Source organism: Sceloporus occidentalis, unplaced genomic scaffold, assembly GCF_023333645.1.
Source record: "Sceloporus occidentalis isolate IW3139 unplaced genomic scaffold, rSceOcc1.0.p SCAF_10, whole genome shotgun sequence".
NCBI lineage: Eukaryota > Metazoa > Chordata > Lepidosauria > Squamata > Phrynosomatidae > Sceloporus > Sceloporus occidentalis.
In genome coordinates this window covers 17324643-17343328 of record NW_028316990.1, presented here as the reverse complement: position 1 = coordinate 17343328, position 18686 = coordinate 17324643, and the positions used below count along the sequence as shown (strand labels likewise).

The following is an 18686-nucleotide window of genomic DNA, read 5'->3' as shown; positions in this document are numbered from 1 at the left end:
AAGAGTCAGTGTGGTTTGAGTGTTGGACTAAAACTCTGGAGACCCGGGTTCGATTCCCAGCTTGGCCATGAAATGGATGGCCTTGGGCAAGCCATAATAATAATAATAAAAAAAAACTTTATTTATATACCGCCCTTCGAAACATCAGGGCGGTTTACAGCAATAAAACTACATTCAATACAATACAATTTACAATTTAAAAACAATACAATTAAAACAATAAAAGAACTTGTGCCAAATCGTAAGTTGCTAACAGAGCGAGGAGGGCTCTCAGGGGAAGTATCAGGGGTAAGCCTGTTTAAAAAAGAACGTTTTCAGCCCCTTCTTAAATTGGGCCAGGGAGGTTGCTGAACGGAGCTCGATGGGCAGCGAGTTCCAGAGAGTAGGGGCCGAGGTGGAAAAGGCCCTTCTGGTGGTGTTGAGTAATCTGGTCTCTGGAACTCTTAGCAGATGCTGCCCAGTAGATCTGAGTGTGTGGGGCGGATTGTACGGAGAGAGGCGGTCCTTTAAGTACTCTGGACCCAAGCCATTTAGGGCTTTATAGGTTATGACCAACACCTTGTATTGCGCCTGGAAGCGAATAGGCAGCCAATGTAGGTCTTTTAAGACCGGTGTTATATGACTGGTCCTAGGTGTATTAGTGACCAGTCTTGCTGCCATATTCTGCACCAATTGCAGCTTCCGGGTATGGTACAAGGGTTGCCCCATGTAGAGCGCATTGCAGAAATCCAACCGAGAGGTGACCAGAGCGTGTACCACTGTTTCTAGGTCCCCCCGGCTCAGGTAGGGACGCAGCTGGCGTATCATCCGAAGCTGATAGCAGGTGCTCCTGACCGTCGCATCCACCTGAGATGTAAGGTGGAGCGACGAGTCAAGGAGCACCCCCAGACTGCGTGCAGAGTCCTTCACGGGAAGCATGATCCCATTCAGGACAGGTGGAACCACTGCCATCCCTGGGCCAGGAGGACCTATCACAAGTACTTCCGTTTTCTCTGGATTCAAGCTGAGTCTGTTTTCCCTCATCCAGCCCATTACCGACTCTAGACAGGCCACGAGAGGAGAGATGCCATCCCCGGTCACTGCATCAGTCGGAGACATAGAGAAAATTATTTGGGTGTCATCAGCGTACTGATAACCCCGCGCCCCATGTCTCCGGATGATCTCTCCCAGCGGTTTCATGTAGATGTTAAAAAGCATGGGAGACAGAATGGCTCCTTGAGGGACCCCAGATGTTAGGGGTCTCCTGTCGGAGCACACGTCTCCCAGCTGCACCATCTGGAACCTCCCAGAGAGGTAGGACCGGAACCACTGGAGCGCAGTGCCCCCGACTCCCACCTCTGCCAGGCGCTCCAGAAGGATACCATGGTCGATGGTATCGAAAGCCGCTGAGATGTCTAAGAGCACTAGCAGGGACACGCTTCCCCTGTCAATGCCCAGACGGAGGTCATCAACCAAGGCGACCATGGCAGTCTCAACCCTGTAGCCCGCCCAAAAGCCGGTTTGAAATGGGTCTAGATAATCCGTTTCATCCAGGATCGATTGGAGCTGGATCGCAACCGCCCTCTCCCAGCTTCAGAGGATGGCCATGGCAAACCTCCTGTGAACAAATATTGCCAAGTAAACCCCATGATAGTGTCATCTTAGGGTCGCCTTAAGTAGTAAAAATGTATTAAAGGCACATGATAGCAACAGTCGGCACAATTATTTTCAGCGAAAAGCAGTTCACACATCCAAGTGTATGTATAAATACAAATACTTTCATCAAAGGCACACAAGTGGACATGTAAATCTGGATCTCCAGTAGATTTCTGGGTGATCTATGGGATTGGCAAAGATTCCCATCTCCTTTTAAACATTAACAACGGCAAATGACACTTCAACCTTCCCCGCTACCAATCCTAAATTACATGGCTGAAATTAAGAAAGTTTGGGGAAATCAGGACTGTTTGTTTCTTGGAACAATTGTGAGTGCCATTTGGCTTTGATATTCAGTTCTGGTACTGAAGAAGAATAAAACCCTGGCTTCAGAATGCTTTGTATCTAAGGGTCAGTCTACAAAAGCTTATGCTATCAACTTTTTTCACTCAGTCTCTTTGCATACTGATTTAATCATAGATAATCATAATTATAATAATAAAACCTGGAAAGGTTTGTAATGGATTCTCCGATACTTTACTTCTTGGGGAAATGAACAGTCAGAATTATTCACTGGAAAAAGAAGAAAAGAAAAATATATTTTTCTTCTGCTGGGAAACTGAGTCTATCTTTGAGAGGCTTTCTTTTGAATAGAATATGTTTTGTGACATGTCTATCTTTTTTCTTTTGTGTTTATCTTTTCACGTTGGTACTGCAAATACAGCCAGCCCTTCATATCCATGGATTCTGCATCAATGAACTCATGCATCGACAGCTTGAAAAATATATGTATTTTTTAAATTCCAAAAAGCAAACCTTGATTTTGCCATTTTGTATAAAGAGTACAGTGCCACTTAACTTCACCACTGTATATTATGAGACTTGAGCATCCATGGATTTTGGAAACAAACCCCAGCGAACATCAAGGGTCCACTTTAAACTGAAAAATTAAAACTTTTTGAAAAAATGTTGTATTGCTTTAACTATTAAACCATTAAATGTTAATAGATCTGCTCTAGTTGGGATTACCAAAAGGCTTCAGGGCAATGTTTGTTGGGTCATCTGCCATGGTTGGTTTGGTTGTACACCACATAATCCATGACTTCTGTAACAAACTATGGTTAACATGAAATGTAGTGGGGCAAGCAAACATGGCACATGGCTTGCCAAAACATTTTTCAAAGCTGTGCATTAAATTCAGTTCTAAATTTCTTCAATGTGCTAGAATGGCCTCTTTCTCTCTCTCTTTTTTTTAAAAAGGGTACATATTGAATTTTGACTGCAAGCTCTATATTATTGCATTTATATACCTGCATCCAACTTTGCCAGCTGCTTTTGACAGGTTCTAAAATAAGAAAGCAGCACACATTAGTCTTGCAGCTCAAATTCAATTAGAGACTAAAGAGAATATAAGACCAGTGAAAAACAGCAAAAGAAAAAAAAATATTTATTTCAACTATGAAGCAATGCAGATCACTTTTTAAAAGAAGAGATTATTCTGCTATATATCTGTTATGCTCAGCCATGCAATGCCTCCCCACAATCTGATGGGGTGTATCCCAGTTATTTTGGACTGCAAGTCCCATCAGCCTCAACCAGCAAGGTCTTGATTAGGAACAATGGGTGCTGAAGTCCAAAACATGTGAAGGATACCAATCTGGGGGAAGTCAGGATAAAACAAGAAGACAGACATTCAAAAAGACATTCTACTGAATGTCCTCCTGCCTTGTTGTTTTAATCACTTTTTCTTGACAGTTTGTACATTTAAGAAACCTCCACCAATGGCATCTGTTTTATGGTAAGTTATCATTGAAGGTTTGCTATGCAAACCTTCAATGATAGGTTGTCATAAAACAGATGCTATCGCTGAAGGATTTTGAAAGGATTTTTTTCTAAAAAGAACTCAAGAAATGTTATCCTTTTTAATGACAGTATGTTTTTTCAAATCATCTAGAAATATGTGAGGTCGAAGGCTTATGGCCAGCATCCATAGTTTTTTTGGGTTTTCCGGCTATGTGGCCATGTTCTAGAAGAGTTTATTCTGGATGTTTTGCCAGTATCTGTGGCTGGCATCTTCAGAGAATATGCCATTTTTAGAGCAATCCGAACTCAAAGATGCACTGTGTTTAGGAGCTTAGGAACAAGTGCAGCCTTCTTGTGCCAGCTGAACTGGCCTTATGTTGGCTAAGCTGCCCTTCTGCTGGCACAACTCGCTTTTCTTAACTGATCTCACAAATCAGTTGGCAGGAGGATATGTTGGCGCAATAGTTTTAACTTCTGGTTGAGATCAGCTGTCAGAAAGATGTAAAGGAGTAGCATAGCTTCCTCCCCATTTTTGTTGTTGTGTATCTTTCAGTCTGACGTATGGGGACCCTAACTACCATGGAGTTTTCTTGGTAAGATTTGTTCAGAGGGGATTGGCCATTGCCTTCCTCTGAGGCTGAGACAATGTGACTTGCCCAAGGTCACCCAATGGGTTTCCAAGACTGAGTGGATATCCAAACCCAGGATCCTATTCCGAAACTACACCTATCCCATTCATTGACCTATCCCACTTTCACTGCTACCATCCCATTTCACTTGGACTAAGAATGGCCAAGGAATGTCGACATGTTTCATTACCTCGTAGCCTTTCACATTGTCACCCACAGCTTCTACAATTCCAGAGCATTCAAATCCAGGGACAAGTGGCGTTTTGGGTGGATTGTCTATGTTCCCCTGCCGAACCATCAGGTCAATGAAATTTAATCCACTGTGAACAAAAGAAAGAAGAAACGAAGACATGAGGGTGCCTGTTACAGCAAAGGAGACTAAAGAAATCAATGCATAGAAAGAATGAATTCCCACAACGCCCTCCCCCCATAAATTAGTTTACCTAACATGAATTTTGCTAACAGAACATTCCTAAGTTGGTGATGGAGGTGTAACAGCACTAAACAGTTTGCCATTCCAAAGCTCTTGCGTCAGCCATGCTGGAATTCATGAAGGCATAGAACCAGAGGGGAAAGGTACCACAAAGCCCATCTAGTTCAATCCCCTGCCATGCAGGAATACACAACTAAAACACTGCTGAGAGATGGCTGTCCAACCTCTCTTTACAAGCCTCCATTGAGAGTGAATTCACTCCCTCTGTTTCATTGCTGAACAGCTCTTACACCTAATAAATTCTTCCTAATGTTTAAATGGAATCTCTACTTGTAATTTGCATCCATTGGTTTGTGTTCTAGTTTCCAAAGCATCTGAAAACAAGTTGGCTCCATCTTCAACATAAAACATCTTCAAATATTTAAAGATTGAGATCATATTACCACTCCATCTTCTCTTCTCCAACCTAAACATACCCATAAGGAACTTCTAAAGGACATAGGGGCTAAACAAACCACTCTTAAGAGGCGGCCTGCAGCCACTTCTTTCTTTGCCTGATCAGGGCCATGGCAACTACATGCCAAAGTCTCAATCTGGCTTTTCCATGGTGCAAAAAGGCTTTTCTTTGGTGCATAAAGTGGCTCCTTTTTGTGCCGCAGAAAGGGTGCCATAGCCACCAGTGCTGTGGCTTTTTGGTGCTCCTATATATATTCTCGCCAAGAAAACCCCATGATAGGTTCACCTTAGGGTTGCCATAAGTCGCAAATGACTTGAAGGCACACAGTGCAATACACACTGAAATTTCAAGAGAAAAACAAAACAAAACAGGGCAGGAAGAATGTCATATGGGTTTAAAAAAACAACAGCAACCAATAAGTGGAGTTTCAATTCTTGCCAAATACCAAGGCTTTTCAGGAGTTTGGAGTAGCCTATGTATGCAAAGCTCATGTTGCATCCCAAGATTTGTGTAATTCACCTTTTACTCTCATTCCTGATGTTATTTGACATACTGCCTGCTGAAAAATACTGAAGAACCCAGTTGTTTCCTGACAACTGTGAGGTTTCAGTCTTAAATAAAAGCACTGTTTTATCTCAGATGCATCTTTCCAAATGAACCAGTTGGAATGCCTACTCCCCCCCAACACACACATCCTAGGTTTGCCTTTCTAGGCTGGTAAATGAAGAAGAGGGTAAACTGATCAATGCACTGAAAGAATTTCAATAAAGCTGAAAAGAAAAGGGTTCACACGTTGGGAGCAAAGGCTACTAGCAAAATCAAAATCCTTTGCTGTAACTGGCTCTGCTCTAGAAAATCTTTGCTACAGAGCATTCCTATTCCTATGAAAAGTCTTTCATTGTATTCCCAGTTCTGTCAGAGAAACCCTCGGGGCGCGCCATTTCCTTGTCTTTGTGTCTCTTCTGAATATCGCAAAATCATTAACACTGTTTAAAGATAGAAACATGTTTACGCATTGTCTCTCTGTAGCAGTGCCAACGAAACTACCCAGTATATTGTTTCTGAAGCTTCCAAACATCCTGGGATATAATACCAGAAAAAAACGTCTCTGGGCCAAACCCCATAAAGATGCAACATAGTGCAAGTCCAAAACATCTGGAGGACCTAAGTTTGGGAACCAGTGAATTTTCTCCCAACCCATTTTTCCTTATAACAATCCCTGTTAAAATTGGTTAGGCTAAGGGGATTATCACACGGAGACACTTACATGGGCGAAACGTTGCTGAACTGTTCCAGAACCACAAAGGTGGAATCGTCCGTCGTGCTTCTAAAACATAATTGAGGCTTCCTGCTTTCCTTCCGTCAATGAAGTGTTTGCGGAGAAGCCAGGAGAAGCCATATTTTGAATAACAGGATATCCCATTATTCAAAAAATGGCTTCTCTGTCGAAGGAAAGAAAGTGGGAAACCTCAATTACATTTTAGATGTGCAACAAATGATCCCACCTTCACACTTGTGAAACAGTTCAGCAACATTTTGCCCACATAAGTGCCTCCATGTGATAATGTCCTAAGAAGCACTTACAGACCCAGTGCACTTCAGAGGAGAGAAAGGATTTAAATCTGCGTTTCGGCAGCTCACTTCCAAAACTGCAAACGCCACACAACACATGCTTTTGTAACTATCCCATCCTTCAGACAACAGAGCTCTTCATGTGGGCGCATGCGGCCAACAGGTGGAATGAGTAATTCCACCAATGACTGGCATGCTACACAGTGCCATGCGAATGCCAAGCCTGGGAAACCAGAGTGGAGGCCAACATGGAGATTAGTGAAAGAAAGGTCCTGACCTAGAAAAACTGGATGAGACAACGGCATGAATACAAGACGACATTCATGAGGAGATCTAGGTCATTGGAAACATCAATGGAAATGAGTATCTAATTTAATTATTGTGGGTCGAGCATTGATTGGATCGCGAGTCCTGCCTCCAAATCTGTAATTATTAGGTCTACAACAGGCAGTATCTGTGTGTATTCTTGATATATGTTCAACCCAATGTACAATATATAATGGGTAAAACCCAATCAAACCATGTAAAGTGACTTTAAATTCTGCACTTGTTTATTAATTGTTGTTGTGAGGCTGTATTCTTTCTCAGCTACTTAGTTAAATATACTCAAGTATACTTAAATAACCTTCAGTAGACATTCATAGGTTGAAGATAAGGCCATGTTAATTGTTCAGACTCTTTGGGCAGTTAATCAAATAGGGAAAAGGAAGAGAAACGGGAAGGAGAGGAAACATTAATGAGACATAATTTTGTATTGTATTTACTTTGTTGTTATTCTGGTATCTTTACTGCCAAGGGTTGGGGAAAGGTGCTAATGGGATTTTCTGGGTCAAATTCCTTGGGCTAGATCTAGAGTCTGAACAAGCCTACTAAACAAAAGAGTGAGATATGGAAAAGTCTTTTATTGGGGAACAGAATCAGGAAGGCAAAACTGATCCTTTGGAATATAGGATGAAAGTGTACTATCACAGTGCAATCTAGGATCGGATAGAGGTCCATTTTGCTAACCCAACAGAACTGAGCTGGTATTTGAAAGAGACAGCAAGATCCATAAGATGCTGCTCTGCTCATGACCCTTGGCAAAACAAACCAGCTCGCCCCTAGGGAACATCACTCTGGCGTGTCAACTGTTTCTAAAATAAGCTACACACCATTCACCTTGACATTTACTTCCCATGAAATGCTGGGCATTTGCTTCGCAGCAACACAGCACATCTCCTGATAACAAAACACCCCTTTCCCTGAGATCTATGTCCAGAGGAACTAACTTCAACTGATCACAAATACAGATAGCTACTCAAAGAAATGGAGAGATACAGAATTCTGCAACTGTTCTCCAAATGCATACTAAACAGTATTTAGTATGCATTTGGAGAAATACATACTAAATAGATTTTCTCTGAATTAAGTACTGTTGGTTTTGATAAGGTTAAGTAAGGAAGATCAGGAATGAAGACTTAGGTCCAAAACACACTCCAGAAATAATCCAGTTTGAGACCACTTTAACTGCCCTGGCTCAGTGCTAGGGTATTCTGGGAACTGTAGTTTTGTGCAACATTGAGCCTTCTCTGCTGGAGAGGGCTCTGGTGCCATAACAAACCACAGTTCCCAGAATTCCCTAGCACTGAGCCAGGGTAGTTAAAGCGGTCTCAAACTGGATTATTTCTGCAGTGTGTTTTGGACCAAAGTTTACTTTTTAGTCTATTACCTAGCTATAATTTGTTCATAAATAGTGTCTTTCCTTCAAGTAATCCCAGGGGCTTCAACAGCGATGGGCTGAGATGAGGAAGAGGAGAACTCAGCCCAATCTGGCATCACCAATGCTAACCTGCTTTGTGCATCAAATTCTTTCTTAGATTTGCATTAGCCCTAAAATTTGCAGCACCAAAGTGGTGCTCTCAGCTCAGCTCAGTGTTAATTAAACTCAGTTTTTGTTTCAGCTAGATACTGCAGAAGTTGTTATTGAAACTATAGGTCTACTTTTCAGTTTCTTGAACACATTGCCAAGTATTCAGGTACAGCAGAATGCACCAGACTCCATCTGATCCTGAAATATAACCAGGTTTGGCCATGGTTAGTAGAAGGATAGGAGATCACCAAGGAATACCAGACACTGCAGACTACTTTTCTGACCACCTTTTAAAAGTCAAAACATGCGGGAAGTTTTTCAGACGTGTTTGCACCAAAGAGCAATAACGTGAAAATGGAGCAAATGGAAAGGTGACAAAAATGACACATTTTTACTTTCGGAAGTTCCTTATTTTCACGTTATTGAGCTTTGGAAGAAACATTGTCTGAAAAACATCCTCCATTTGTGTCCCCCCCCCCCCTACTTTTAAATCCCGTTTCTGCCTGGGATTTGTCTAGTGTGATAAGGTCCTCTGAGTATTCTTTGTCTAAGAAAACCCAATAAAATCCAGGGCATTGCCGTAAAACAACAGTTGATTTTAAGGCATATACAAATCAACTAAAAAATAATGGCTGGAGGGAGGAGTTGGAATTGAAAAATATAGGTGTGCTCAATATTTTGAAACACAGAAATTATTGCCAGGCTTTGGGGAAAGATGAAGAGGTGGGAGCAGAGGGAGGTATTCGTTCTGAACCAAAGCAATGAAAATAATCAATACACTTTTTGTCAGATTCAGCTGGGCCAGAATCACCAAACACAATCAAACCATAACTGACAGACCCAAAAAGGAGAAAAGGGAAAGGAAAGTTAACACCATGTAAGAAACCTTGGAATGGATGACAGGGCGAAGCATCCTTTTGGAAACCAGCCAGTCTACTATTAAACTGCAAAGTCACAGACACAGAGGGAAAACGAAGACTGACGGAGAAGAACCCTAGAAGGCCAAAAATGCTGCGTTCCCTCCCTTCTCTCCTCCGCATCGCTACCCAAAAGGCTGAGCTATTGGAGTTACACATTCCCAAAGACTCCCAGTCAGCAGCGGAGGAATGCGTGTGTGGCTGGTCTTTTAAGATGCTTGGTTGCCAAATATTGTTTTCAGAGAGCCAGGCCGAAAGGAGCGAGACCAGCGATGGTGGTACAGGCAAAAAGAAAGACAATTAAGGCTGCAATTTTCTGCCTGTTTTGCTGGGAATGGTATCAAGGAATGGGGGAAGAGAGATTTACTGCTGAGTCAATGTAGACAGGATTACACTGCAAGACTGCAATGCAATGCACAGTTATTTGAGAGGCAGCATCTGAGGAAGTAGACTGAAGTCTAGGAAAGCTCATGCTGCCAATTTCTTTATTTCAGTTAGTCTCAAAGGTCCTACAAGATCTCTCTACATACTGATTCTACAGACAAACATGGCTATATCTTTGGGAGGAAGAGTTATTGCACTTAGTGGGAATGCCAGGTTCCAAAGTGCAACAGTCTCAGTTTAGGATGGGTTTACTCCCAAGTGAAAGGGGAGACCCTTTCACTTGGGAGTAAACCCATCCTAAACTGAGACTGTTGTACTTTGGACATGTCATGAGAAGGCACGACTCACTAGAAAAGGCAACAATGCTTGGTAGGGTAGAAGGCAGATGGAAAAGAGGAAGATCCCATTCCAGAAGGATAGACTCAACCAGGGATAGACTCTGAGTCTGCAAGGCCTGAGCAGGGCTGTTGATAATACTGTGACTTGGAAGTCTCTCATTGCTAGGGTCACCATAACTTGAAGTTGGTTTGATGGCATTAAACACCCAACACAGCCTAGTGTACATCTGGGTCCATGGTCCCTGGGTTGCTTCCTTCCATGTATGAAAACTGCATGGAAGCGGGGCAGCTTACCATATATACTTGACTATAGATCGACCTCATGTGTAAGTCAGGGCAGGTTTTGGGGCCAAACCTATAGCTTTTGATATGACCCATGGATCAGACGATGGTAAAAACTCGTAACAAAAGATCTAAAGGACGAAGCAAAGGGAAGCAATGCCAAAGCACTTACAAAATCCCAGCAGACATAACTGTTTGCGCTCACACTAAAAAGGTTGGATGGATGACAGAATAGAAGGGAATCAGTGCTTCCAGGACAGATTATGCTCTTGCCTTTGTTCCCTGTTTTATAAGAGTTAAAGTACAAGACTTACATTGACCCACAGATAGGTCAATCCAGGTTTTTGGGGTCAAGATTTGGACTAAAATGTCTAGACTTGTACATGAGTATATATAGTATTTCTCAATAGGTATGGAAAGGAACAATCCTTACCAAGCTTTGTTGTTGTTGTTGTTGTTGTTGTTATCCACCCTCAACCCTGTAAATGAGACATCACCAAGTCCTCCACTGCTCTACTCAGTTCTTGCAAATTCATACCTGTGACCTCTCTAATGTACAATGTACAAACTGGCCATTAAGGCCGGCCTGGGGGCAGAGTTGGGCCACGGCATCCATATGATGCACACACCGACTCCGCCCCATGGTGGCGCAACCGCATGCAACGTTCCTGGGAAAATGCCTTTTGAATCCCCTGATTTTCCCCTATAGTCTCCATAGAGTCCATCCATCTAGCGTGCAGCCTTCCTCCTTTTCTACTTCTCCCACCTTTCCTAGCATTATGTTTTTTCCCCAGTGCTTCATGCCTTCTCATGATGCGGCCAAAGTACGACAGCCTCAGTTTAGCCATCTTGGCTCCCAGGGAGATTCCTGCTCTGATCTGTTCCAGGACCCATTTGTTCAACTTCTTGGGATCCCTCAACACTTTTCTCCAGCACCACATCTCAAATGAATGGACTTTCCTCCCATTTTCTTCCTTCACGGTCCAGCTCTCCCATCCATTCATGGTCATGAGGAGGACAATGATGGATATGAGTCTGACTTTTGTGTTCGGTTGCGTATCTTTACAAGGATCTTAATTCTCTGTATAACTTTGCAAAAGTGCAGTATTGTCCAAAATCCCCCAAATAGCGACACATTTACTGGGCGAGAGAGAGAAAAAGAAAGGCTGCATCCATACTGCAGAAATAACCCGGTTTGATGCCACTTTAACAGCCCTGGCTCAATGGCATGGGATTCTGGCACCTCAGGTGCCACCACCAACTCCACGTCCCAGAATCCCATGCCATTGAGGCAGGGCTGTTAAAGTGGCATCAAACTGGGTTAATTCTGCAGTGTGGATCCAAGCAAAGAGAGAAAGCCAGAGACACAGAGAGAGAGAGGCAGTAAGAAGATGCCTTTAGAAGTGAAGGCTGAAAAGAGAGATGGAAGAGGAGCACTGATTAGGATGATGGTGGTAATAATAATAATTGATTATTAATAATAATGAATACTAATAATAATACTGGACCAGGCTTTGACCCGGATCTTGAGCTCTCCCTCCTGGGCTTCGGGCATGAGCTTCTTGGCCACCCGGAGCTTGTTGAGCCCCCCGAAGGCGGAGAGGACCACGGCGCGCATCTCCTTGGCCTCCCCGCCGGCCCTGGGGCCTCCTCCCTCGGCCGCCTCCGTCTCGATCATCTGCTCCGTCTCCTCCGCTTTCTCGGCCCCTTCCTTGGCCATGGCAGCCAGGCAGATGGGGAACCAGCCGAGGAAGGACCAGGGATGAGGCAGGGATGCAGGGATGGAAGATGATGCTGGGAAGAAGGCAGCCCCAGCGCAGAGCCGGTCCTTGGCTCTTCTTCTCTCCACCGGCGGCAGCAGCAGCAGCAGCAGCCTGGTCCTCTCTCTTCTCTCTCCTGTTGAATCTCTCTCTCTCTCTCTCTTTCTCTTGGAGTGATGGAGGAGGAGGAGGAGGAGGATCCTGGGCTCTGGGCAAAGGCTGCAGCTGAAGGGAGGAGAGCTCACGTCCTACTGCCAGCCTCCCACAAACCAGGGAGGAGAGGCGCCCCCACAAGCCTCTTCCTCCTACCTTTTCTTCTCTTCCTTTTTCCTTTTCTTCTTCTCCTCCTTCTCTTTTTTGTTCTCCTTCTCCTCCTTCTTTTCTCCACTTCTACTTCCTCCTCCTCCTTTTTCTTCTTCTCCCCCTTCCCCTCCTCCTTTTACTTTTCTGCCTTCTCCTTTTTCTTCTCCTCTTTCTCCTCCTCCTCTTTCTCCTTTTTCTTCTTCTCTTCCTTCCTTTTCTTCTATTTCTCCTTTTCTCCCCCTGCTCCTGCTTTTTCTTCTCCTCCTTCTCCTTTTTCTTCTCTTTCTCTTCCTCCTCCTCTTTATTCCTCCTCCTTCTTCTCTCCTCCTCTTTTTTCTTCTCCTCCTTCTCCCTTTTGTTCTCCTTTTTCTTCTTCTACTCCCCCTCTTCTTCCTCCATCTCCTTTTTCTCCTCCTCCTCCTCTACTTCTTCTTCTCTCCTCCTCCACCTTCTTTTTCGTCTACTTCTCCTTTCCCCCTCTTCCTCCTATCTCTCCTTGTCTGTTGTTATTGTTTGTACTTCAGGAATATCTTGAAAATGTGTTTGTGAGTGTGTTTATGTTTAATAAAAACAATGTTAAAAATAATAATAGGGTCTCACTCAAATTGGTGGAACATGGAAGAAGACCTTCTTTGCAGATCTCCCTGTCCAGGGAGGCAGACACATGGGACACATTCCTTCCAGAGTCAAGGGTAGCACATCGGAAATTGCTGTCCGAAACTAGGGATCTGGCCATAGATGTTCTTTTGCTAGGGAAACCTTTGATCCACCTGTGCCATTAGTGTATTGATCCACCTGTGCTGATCATCTGTATTGATCCACATTGGCATTAGTGCATCTTCTGGATCCCTCAGGAATTGGTGGTCCACCAGTTGAATGAAAATCATTTTGGGATCCTCTGCATGCATGGCCTCGGGAAAACAGTTGTGCATTGCAGTGCTTGCAGCAGCTTCATGTTTCTTCACTTGGCCTTCTAATTTTTAAAAATCAAGCAATATTAAATTAATCAATATTAAGGCTAGGATGATATCAAAATACAGTCCACTTTTCCCTCAAACATCTGCCCTTTCCCTCAGACGGTGACGTCTCTGTTTAAAAAACCCGAAACTGCACCCTTTTCTGACATTATGCTTTTCAAACGAAGGCTGCAGAAGAAACGCAGCCCTGAAATTTTAGCTTATTTGTTCTGTCTGCCCTTTTCTTTCAGAGCATTTGCTTGAGGTTCACTGACAGCTCCCATTGTCCCATATAGCATTGAACTACTTGGGCTGGATTTGGCGGCCTATAGCCCCTCCTGCAACCTCTCTTCCATTTTCTCTCTAATAAGCACCTTTTCCTGCAGGAAGAAATAAAGGATTTGATGGTCACCAACAAAAGAACAAGAAGTGTACTAAATCCTTGCCAGAGGAACAAGAATACTTACTCTCTAGTTATGTAGCACTTTTGGTATTTTGTCAGCTGATGGTCAGGAAAAAAGGGGTTGTTAAATAACATTCAAGGAAACCTATGTGCAATTGGGCTGGAGGAAAAGGGATGTGCCTCCTGTTTCTTCTGCAATTTTTACTGCATGCTTCGGTTGTAAATTCAACATTTTTGCAAAGTGTGGAGAGAAACTGGAAAAGTCCAAGCCTTCTTGGTTCGGCTTCTGTCTTTGCATGACTCCATCTAAGGTTCTGGAAAAATTGGAAGAGTAACAACAAGAAACCATGTCAATGATTCCAGTCCGTCCTGATCATTATACAGTCTTGTCTTCAAAGGTTCTTGGTCAGAGAAAAAATATACTGAATTTATAGTGTGTGCCATAACCTATATTCACAAGACCTATTTTCATCCGTCATTACAACCTATTATCCATCATAGTTATCAGCAACAAGATCCACTTCCTTGATTGTTTGTCCTCATTATCTAAAGAGAGCAAAGAAAATATCAATCCCTCAGTTCTCTGTATCGAGTGATCTTGCAATTCTCAAAACCTCATTCACAATTGGAGATAATTGTTTTATTCACCACTCTGCCTCAACTTCACTGGAGGCTCTATCTGCTGAAGGCGGTATGAATCATGGATGTAACAAAGCAATTTTCTACTCTGAACTGCCACCGAGAGAGATATCTTTTCCGTTCTGCCAAGGAACGTACATTAGCATACGTTTAAAACCAGGGAAGCGGATTACATGTTAGACAAAACAAGTGAAACCCAACATATTCACTTTTGAGGAATGGCAAAAAGGTTCTAGACTGATTGGTCTGTCTGAATCTGTTTGTTGTCTTGGAGCCTGTACCTGTGCCAAAAAGCCTGTGCTCCCACTGGCATCATGTTGTCCTCTATGGACAATGCAGGCCATGAATCCTGGGTCAAGATTGGCCTGTCTGGGTGCCGATTTGTTGTTCCAGATTGATCCTGGCCCAAAGGGGTCCTAGTACAGGCCAAACAGACCTGCTGTTTGCTGCAGAGTTTCATGGGAACTCCACAGTGACATCCGGCACACCGCATGGCCCCACGCATGCCGTACATAACTCCACTGTCAAGTCTTCCCAGAAGACCTCCATCATAGCCTGTGACACTGGATAGGGGCACCTGGCCATGCGAATCTAGCCAGGCAACCCATTGGGCTGTGACAGGTTTCTTCTGAGCAGATGCAGGTAAGGAGCATATGGCAGTAGCAAGTTCATTATGTGGTAGCAGATGGGTGTCCAAACAGCCACCCATTTCTGTGCCAGCCTAGGGACTGAACTGAGTCAGGATCTAGAACAGGATGGCACAGGCTTGGCCTGTTCAATGGTTCATTCAACTGTTCAATACAACTGTTCATAATGTTGAGGAAGGGTGAATCTACATTGCAGAAATAATGCAGTTTAACACCACTTTAATTCCCATGGCTCCATCCTATAGAAGCCTTGGATTTGTACTACACATTCTTTTTATCAAATGGGCCAAACTCATCTAAGGCTACACACCTTGAGAGCAAATAAGAAAAGTCTATTGAATCTGAGTAGGACTCGCATGCTTTGTAGCAAACAAAGACGGGATAGTTCCCGAAGATACTACTGGGCATGCTTATCTTTACTACTTTCATAGCTGAGCTGAAATATCTTATTTAATGCTCCATGAACCATCCAAAACCAGTGGCCACATAGCCCCCATCTTCAGTGTTTTACAAGCAAAAATCATGAAACGGACAAGATACAACGGAGATGTTTGGAGGCGTCCAAAGTGGTGGCATCCTATTTGGTTCAGAATTTAAGACTCACAGTATTACATCTTGCTTCACTTTGGATTGTCTCATCATAGGAGTTTCATCATAGAAGACATTCAAGAGGTACCACAGTACTGACATGTGTTAGCTATGGTGCCACTGTTGTTTCTGAGTGATCCTCTGTCAGTGTCGCCCTTTACTACTGCTGCTGTCCAATAGCTGCTTAGCACATTTCCTTCAGCAAAAGTGTGTCTGATATGAGAGACCCTACCAGCTACCATCAATAGAACCTCACAAAAAGATGAAGTTCCACCACCATGGAAAGGTAGTGCCATTGATGGAATGTTCTCGTTAAAATAGTCTAATTAAAGTTGTAAAAATACAGTTTGCATAAGATTTAAGGATCTCAAACCCAAGACACTGAAGGTCCCACCACTCACGTCTCACTGCCTGGTGAAAGAGCAAAGGCAAGAGGCTACAAACAAAGGCCAGTTCCCATCATTGGAGGTCCTCTTAGCATAACATTTGGGAAATGCTGGATTGTTTTTGCCCCTTCAGTTTTCCCCAACACTTGCGACGTCCCCTGTGTTGCTTAGCATTCTTTAAACACTTCGAGGCGTAAACGCATTTGTCATGATTTTAACACCGATGCAGAAAATATGGCACTTTCATTGAGACTAAATTATTCAGTTCGCCTCCCTGTGTATCAATTTAGCGTGCTGGAAACTTAAACCACCATTTGACATTTCAGATCAATTCCATCTCTGGAACTGTGACATTGGTATTACATGTTATAAAAGAGCTTTACAGTTTTTTTAAAAAGGGATTCTGTTTTAATGGTAAAGTTCAGGCCTATTAATCCTGCAGAAGAAGAAGAATTTCATACCCAAAGGGTGCAATTGCTAGTGGCCATTAGGAGAACGTGCTCGACAGCATGACAAAATAACTTGCGATGTCTTGTGTGAAGTCCAGAGGCTGGCCATTATGTTTAGTGTTCATCTTTACTGATACAATTTTCCTTATAACAGACTCGGTCCTATTAGTTGCACTGCAGTCTTCAAAGCAATTGCTTGATCTTGTTCGTCTTTTCATGATGACCGCTTCCTTCAAGCGATTCTGTTGGTAGTTCCTAATGGTCCGATTTAATATTTTCCTTCTTTACTGGAAAAAGACTATATGTTTAAGAGTATTAGGAACTTCCCTTTGAGTAAAAGAAACATTTACAATTTAGGACTTTATGTTAGTGTTGTATACTACTGTGATGCACAAAACCAAACAAAAAAACCCTTAATAGATACATAGGAGTTTATCACATTGGGGCTAATTTCAGCATTAAAGAGAGATTAAACTACATTTAAAGCATCCCACCAATAAGGCGAAAATGCAATAGTGTGACTTGCCCAAAGTGACCCGGTGGGTTTCCATGACGCAGTGAGGATTTGAAATCTGGTCTTCCAGAGTCCTAGTCCAACATTCAAACACATAAATAGTAGGATGTGATAGAATGTAGTGGTGAGTATTCTATGAATGTTGACTTTGTGGTAAAGCTTACGATTCATGTATGTTTATCTTCTTGGTGCATATTGTGCATTTTTGATTTTCAATATATCTGTGCTTATGTTTTTGTTTTGTTTTGTATTTTTAAAATTAGTTGTAGATACTAGCTGTAATCCTGTACGGAAGTTCCATCTTTGTAAGTGGATTTGCATCTGTGAGAATTAGAATTGGGCAGTTCTGTAATGTTCATATCCATTATATCCAATATATACCTCATTTCCATATGTAGCAGAGCTGGCAATGGGACCCAATGGGACCATGTAAGGCTGATGGTTTTTATATGCCAGAAACATATTGCAAGCCCAAGTTTCCCTTGCTAAATGTGATATTAAATGCACCTTTGCACCCAACATGCAGTTTTTTCTGAATGCATATTTGTTAATAGGAGAAAGAGCAAGTCAATGATAGTTAGCCTGGTCTTGATGTAACCTTCTCAGAAGAAAACCTGTACTGTTGAATTGTTATTTATTTGGTGCAGATTTATTGTTTCCTGTAAGGATGTGGGAGGAGGCGCCGGTGAGATGTTATGCTTCATGTACCAAAGTTACATGACTGGCCTTGGGTATAAGACACTTGCCTAGGTAGGAAAACATACTGGGGTGGCATCTGAATAACTGGAGTTAATGTATACTGAATATCAAGAAAGCCTCATCCCTGGATCAATAACAGAGTTTAACAACAGTCTGGAATCATAGAGTCTTAGCGCTGGAAAGGGCCTCAAGAGTCATTGTGTCCAACCACATCCCATGAAGGAATACACACTTGAAGCACTCTTTAAAGATGCCCATCCAATCTCTGTTTAAAGACTTCAAAGATGGAGAGTCCACCACTTTCCAAGGCAGTCTATGTATTCCATTTAGCAGTCTAGTTTAGGGACCCTGGGATAAGGCATGTAGTATACACAGCCATGCCTTCCAACAGATGGAAATGACTGGGTAGCTTTCCAACATGTTACAGATGCGTGCCTTTCCTATACCCGTTGTGGTGTTTACCTTGCGTCTGACATATGGGGAATGTAGTGGGAACATATATGCCATGTAAAATGGGGACATGTCCTTTCAAGCAGAATGAAGGAACACATCCACCTTCCCCCTTCCTTCTGAGTGCAAGAAAATAACCAGACAGTTGAATTATAACACTGGAAGGCACCTTCCTTTGCTTCAAGCGACTGCGCTTAAATAATAGTGCAGTGAACACTATATTTCCGCATGAACACAGCTATTGAATGAAACAGATTACTGACCTATCAATCTGCTCAGAGCTTGCTATGTTGCTGAAGTGAGATGAACTGCCAGCCTTTCTGGATGAAATGGCACAACCTGTCCAGCCTGAAGCATGTCATCAGAACATAGCAATAATGTGGCGATAACAGGGAGAAAATGTTTCCAAAAATGACTGGTAATGTGCACATCTAAAGCCGACATCTCTGGACTTTCTCCTTTCTCCACCTCTGTGTTCAGTCATGCCAGATGCTGTCATCTTGTTTTTATATGTCAAAATCTACCTCTTTTAATGCATTTTTTCCAATGTACATATTTTGGTGTGCATTTTTTTACACAGTATAAATTACTTA

The 18686-nt window shown here is 42.8% G+C and overlaps 1 protein-coding gene across 1 annotated transcript in view; it reads right to left on the bottom strand.

Annotated features, from left to right (window-relative positions):
• Positions 1 to 12571, bottom strand: part of LOC149305987 (putative NADPH-dependent quinone oxidoreductase VAT1L) — a 42127-nt gene extending 29556 nt beyond the window's left edge. Inside the window, exons 1-2 of the mRNA XM_089539915.1 lie at positions 11808 to 12571; positions 4258 to 4387 (exon numbers count right to left, since the gene is read on the bottom strand). Of these exons, the coding sequence (XP_089396041.1) occupies positions 4258 to 4387; positions 11808 to 12019 (342 nt within the window). The 5' untranslated portion in view covers positions 12020 to 12571. The remainder of the gene's footprint in view (positions 1 to 4257; positions 4388 to 11807) is intronic.
• Positions 12572 to 18686: the final 6115 nt, after the last annotated feature.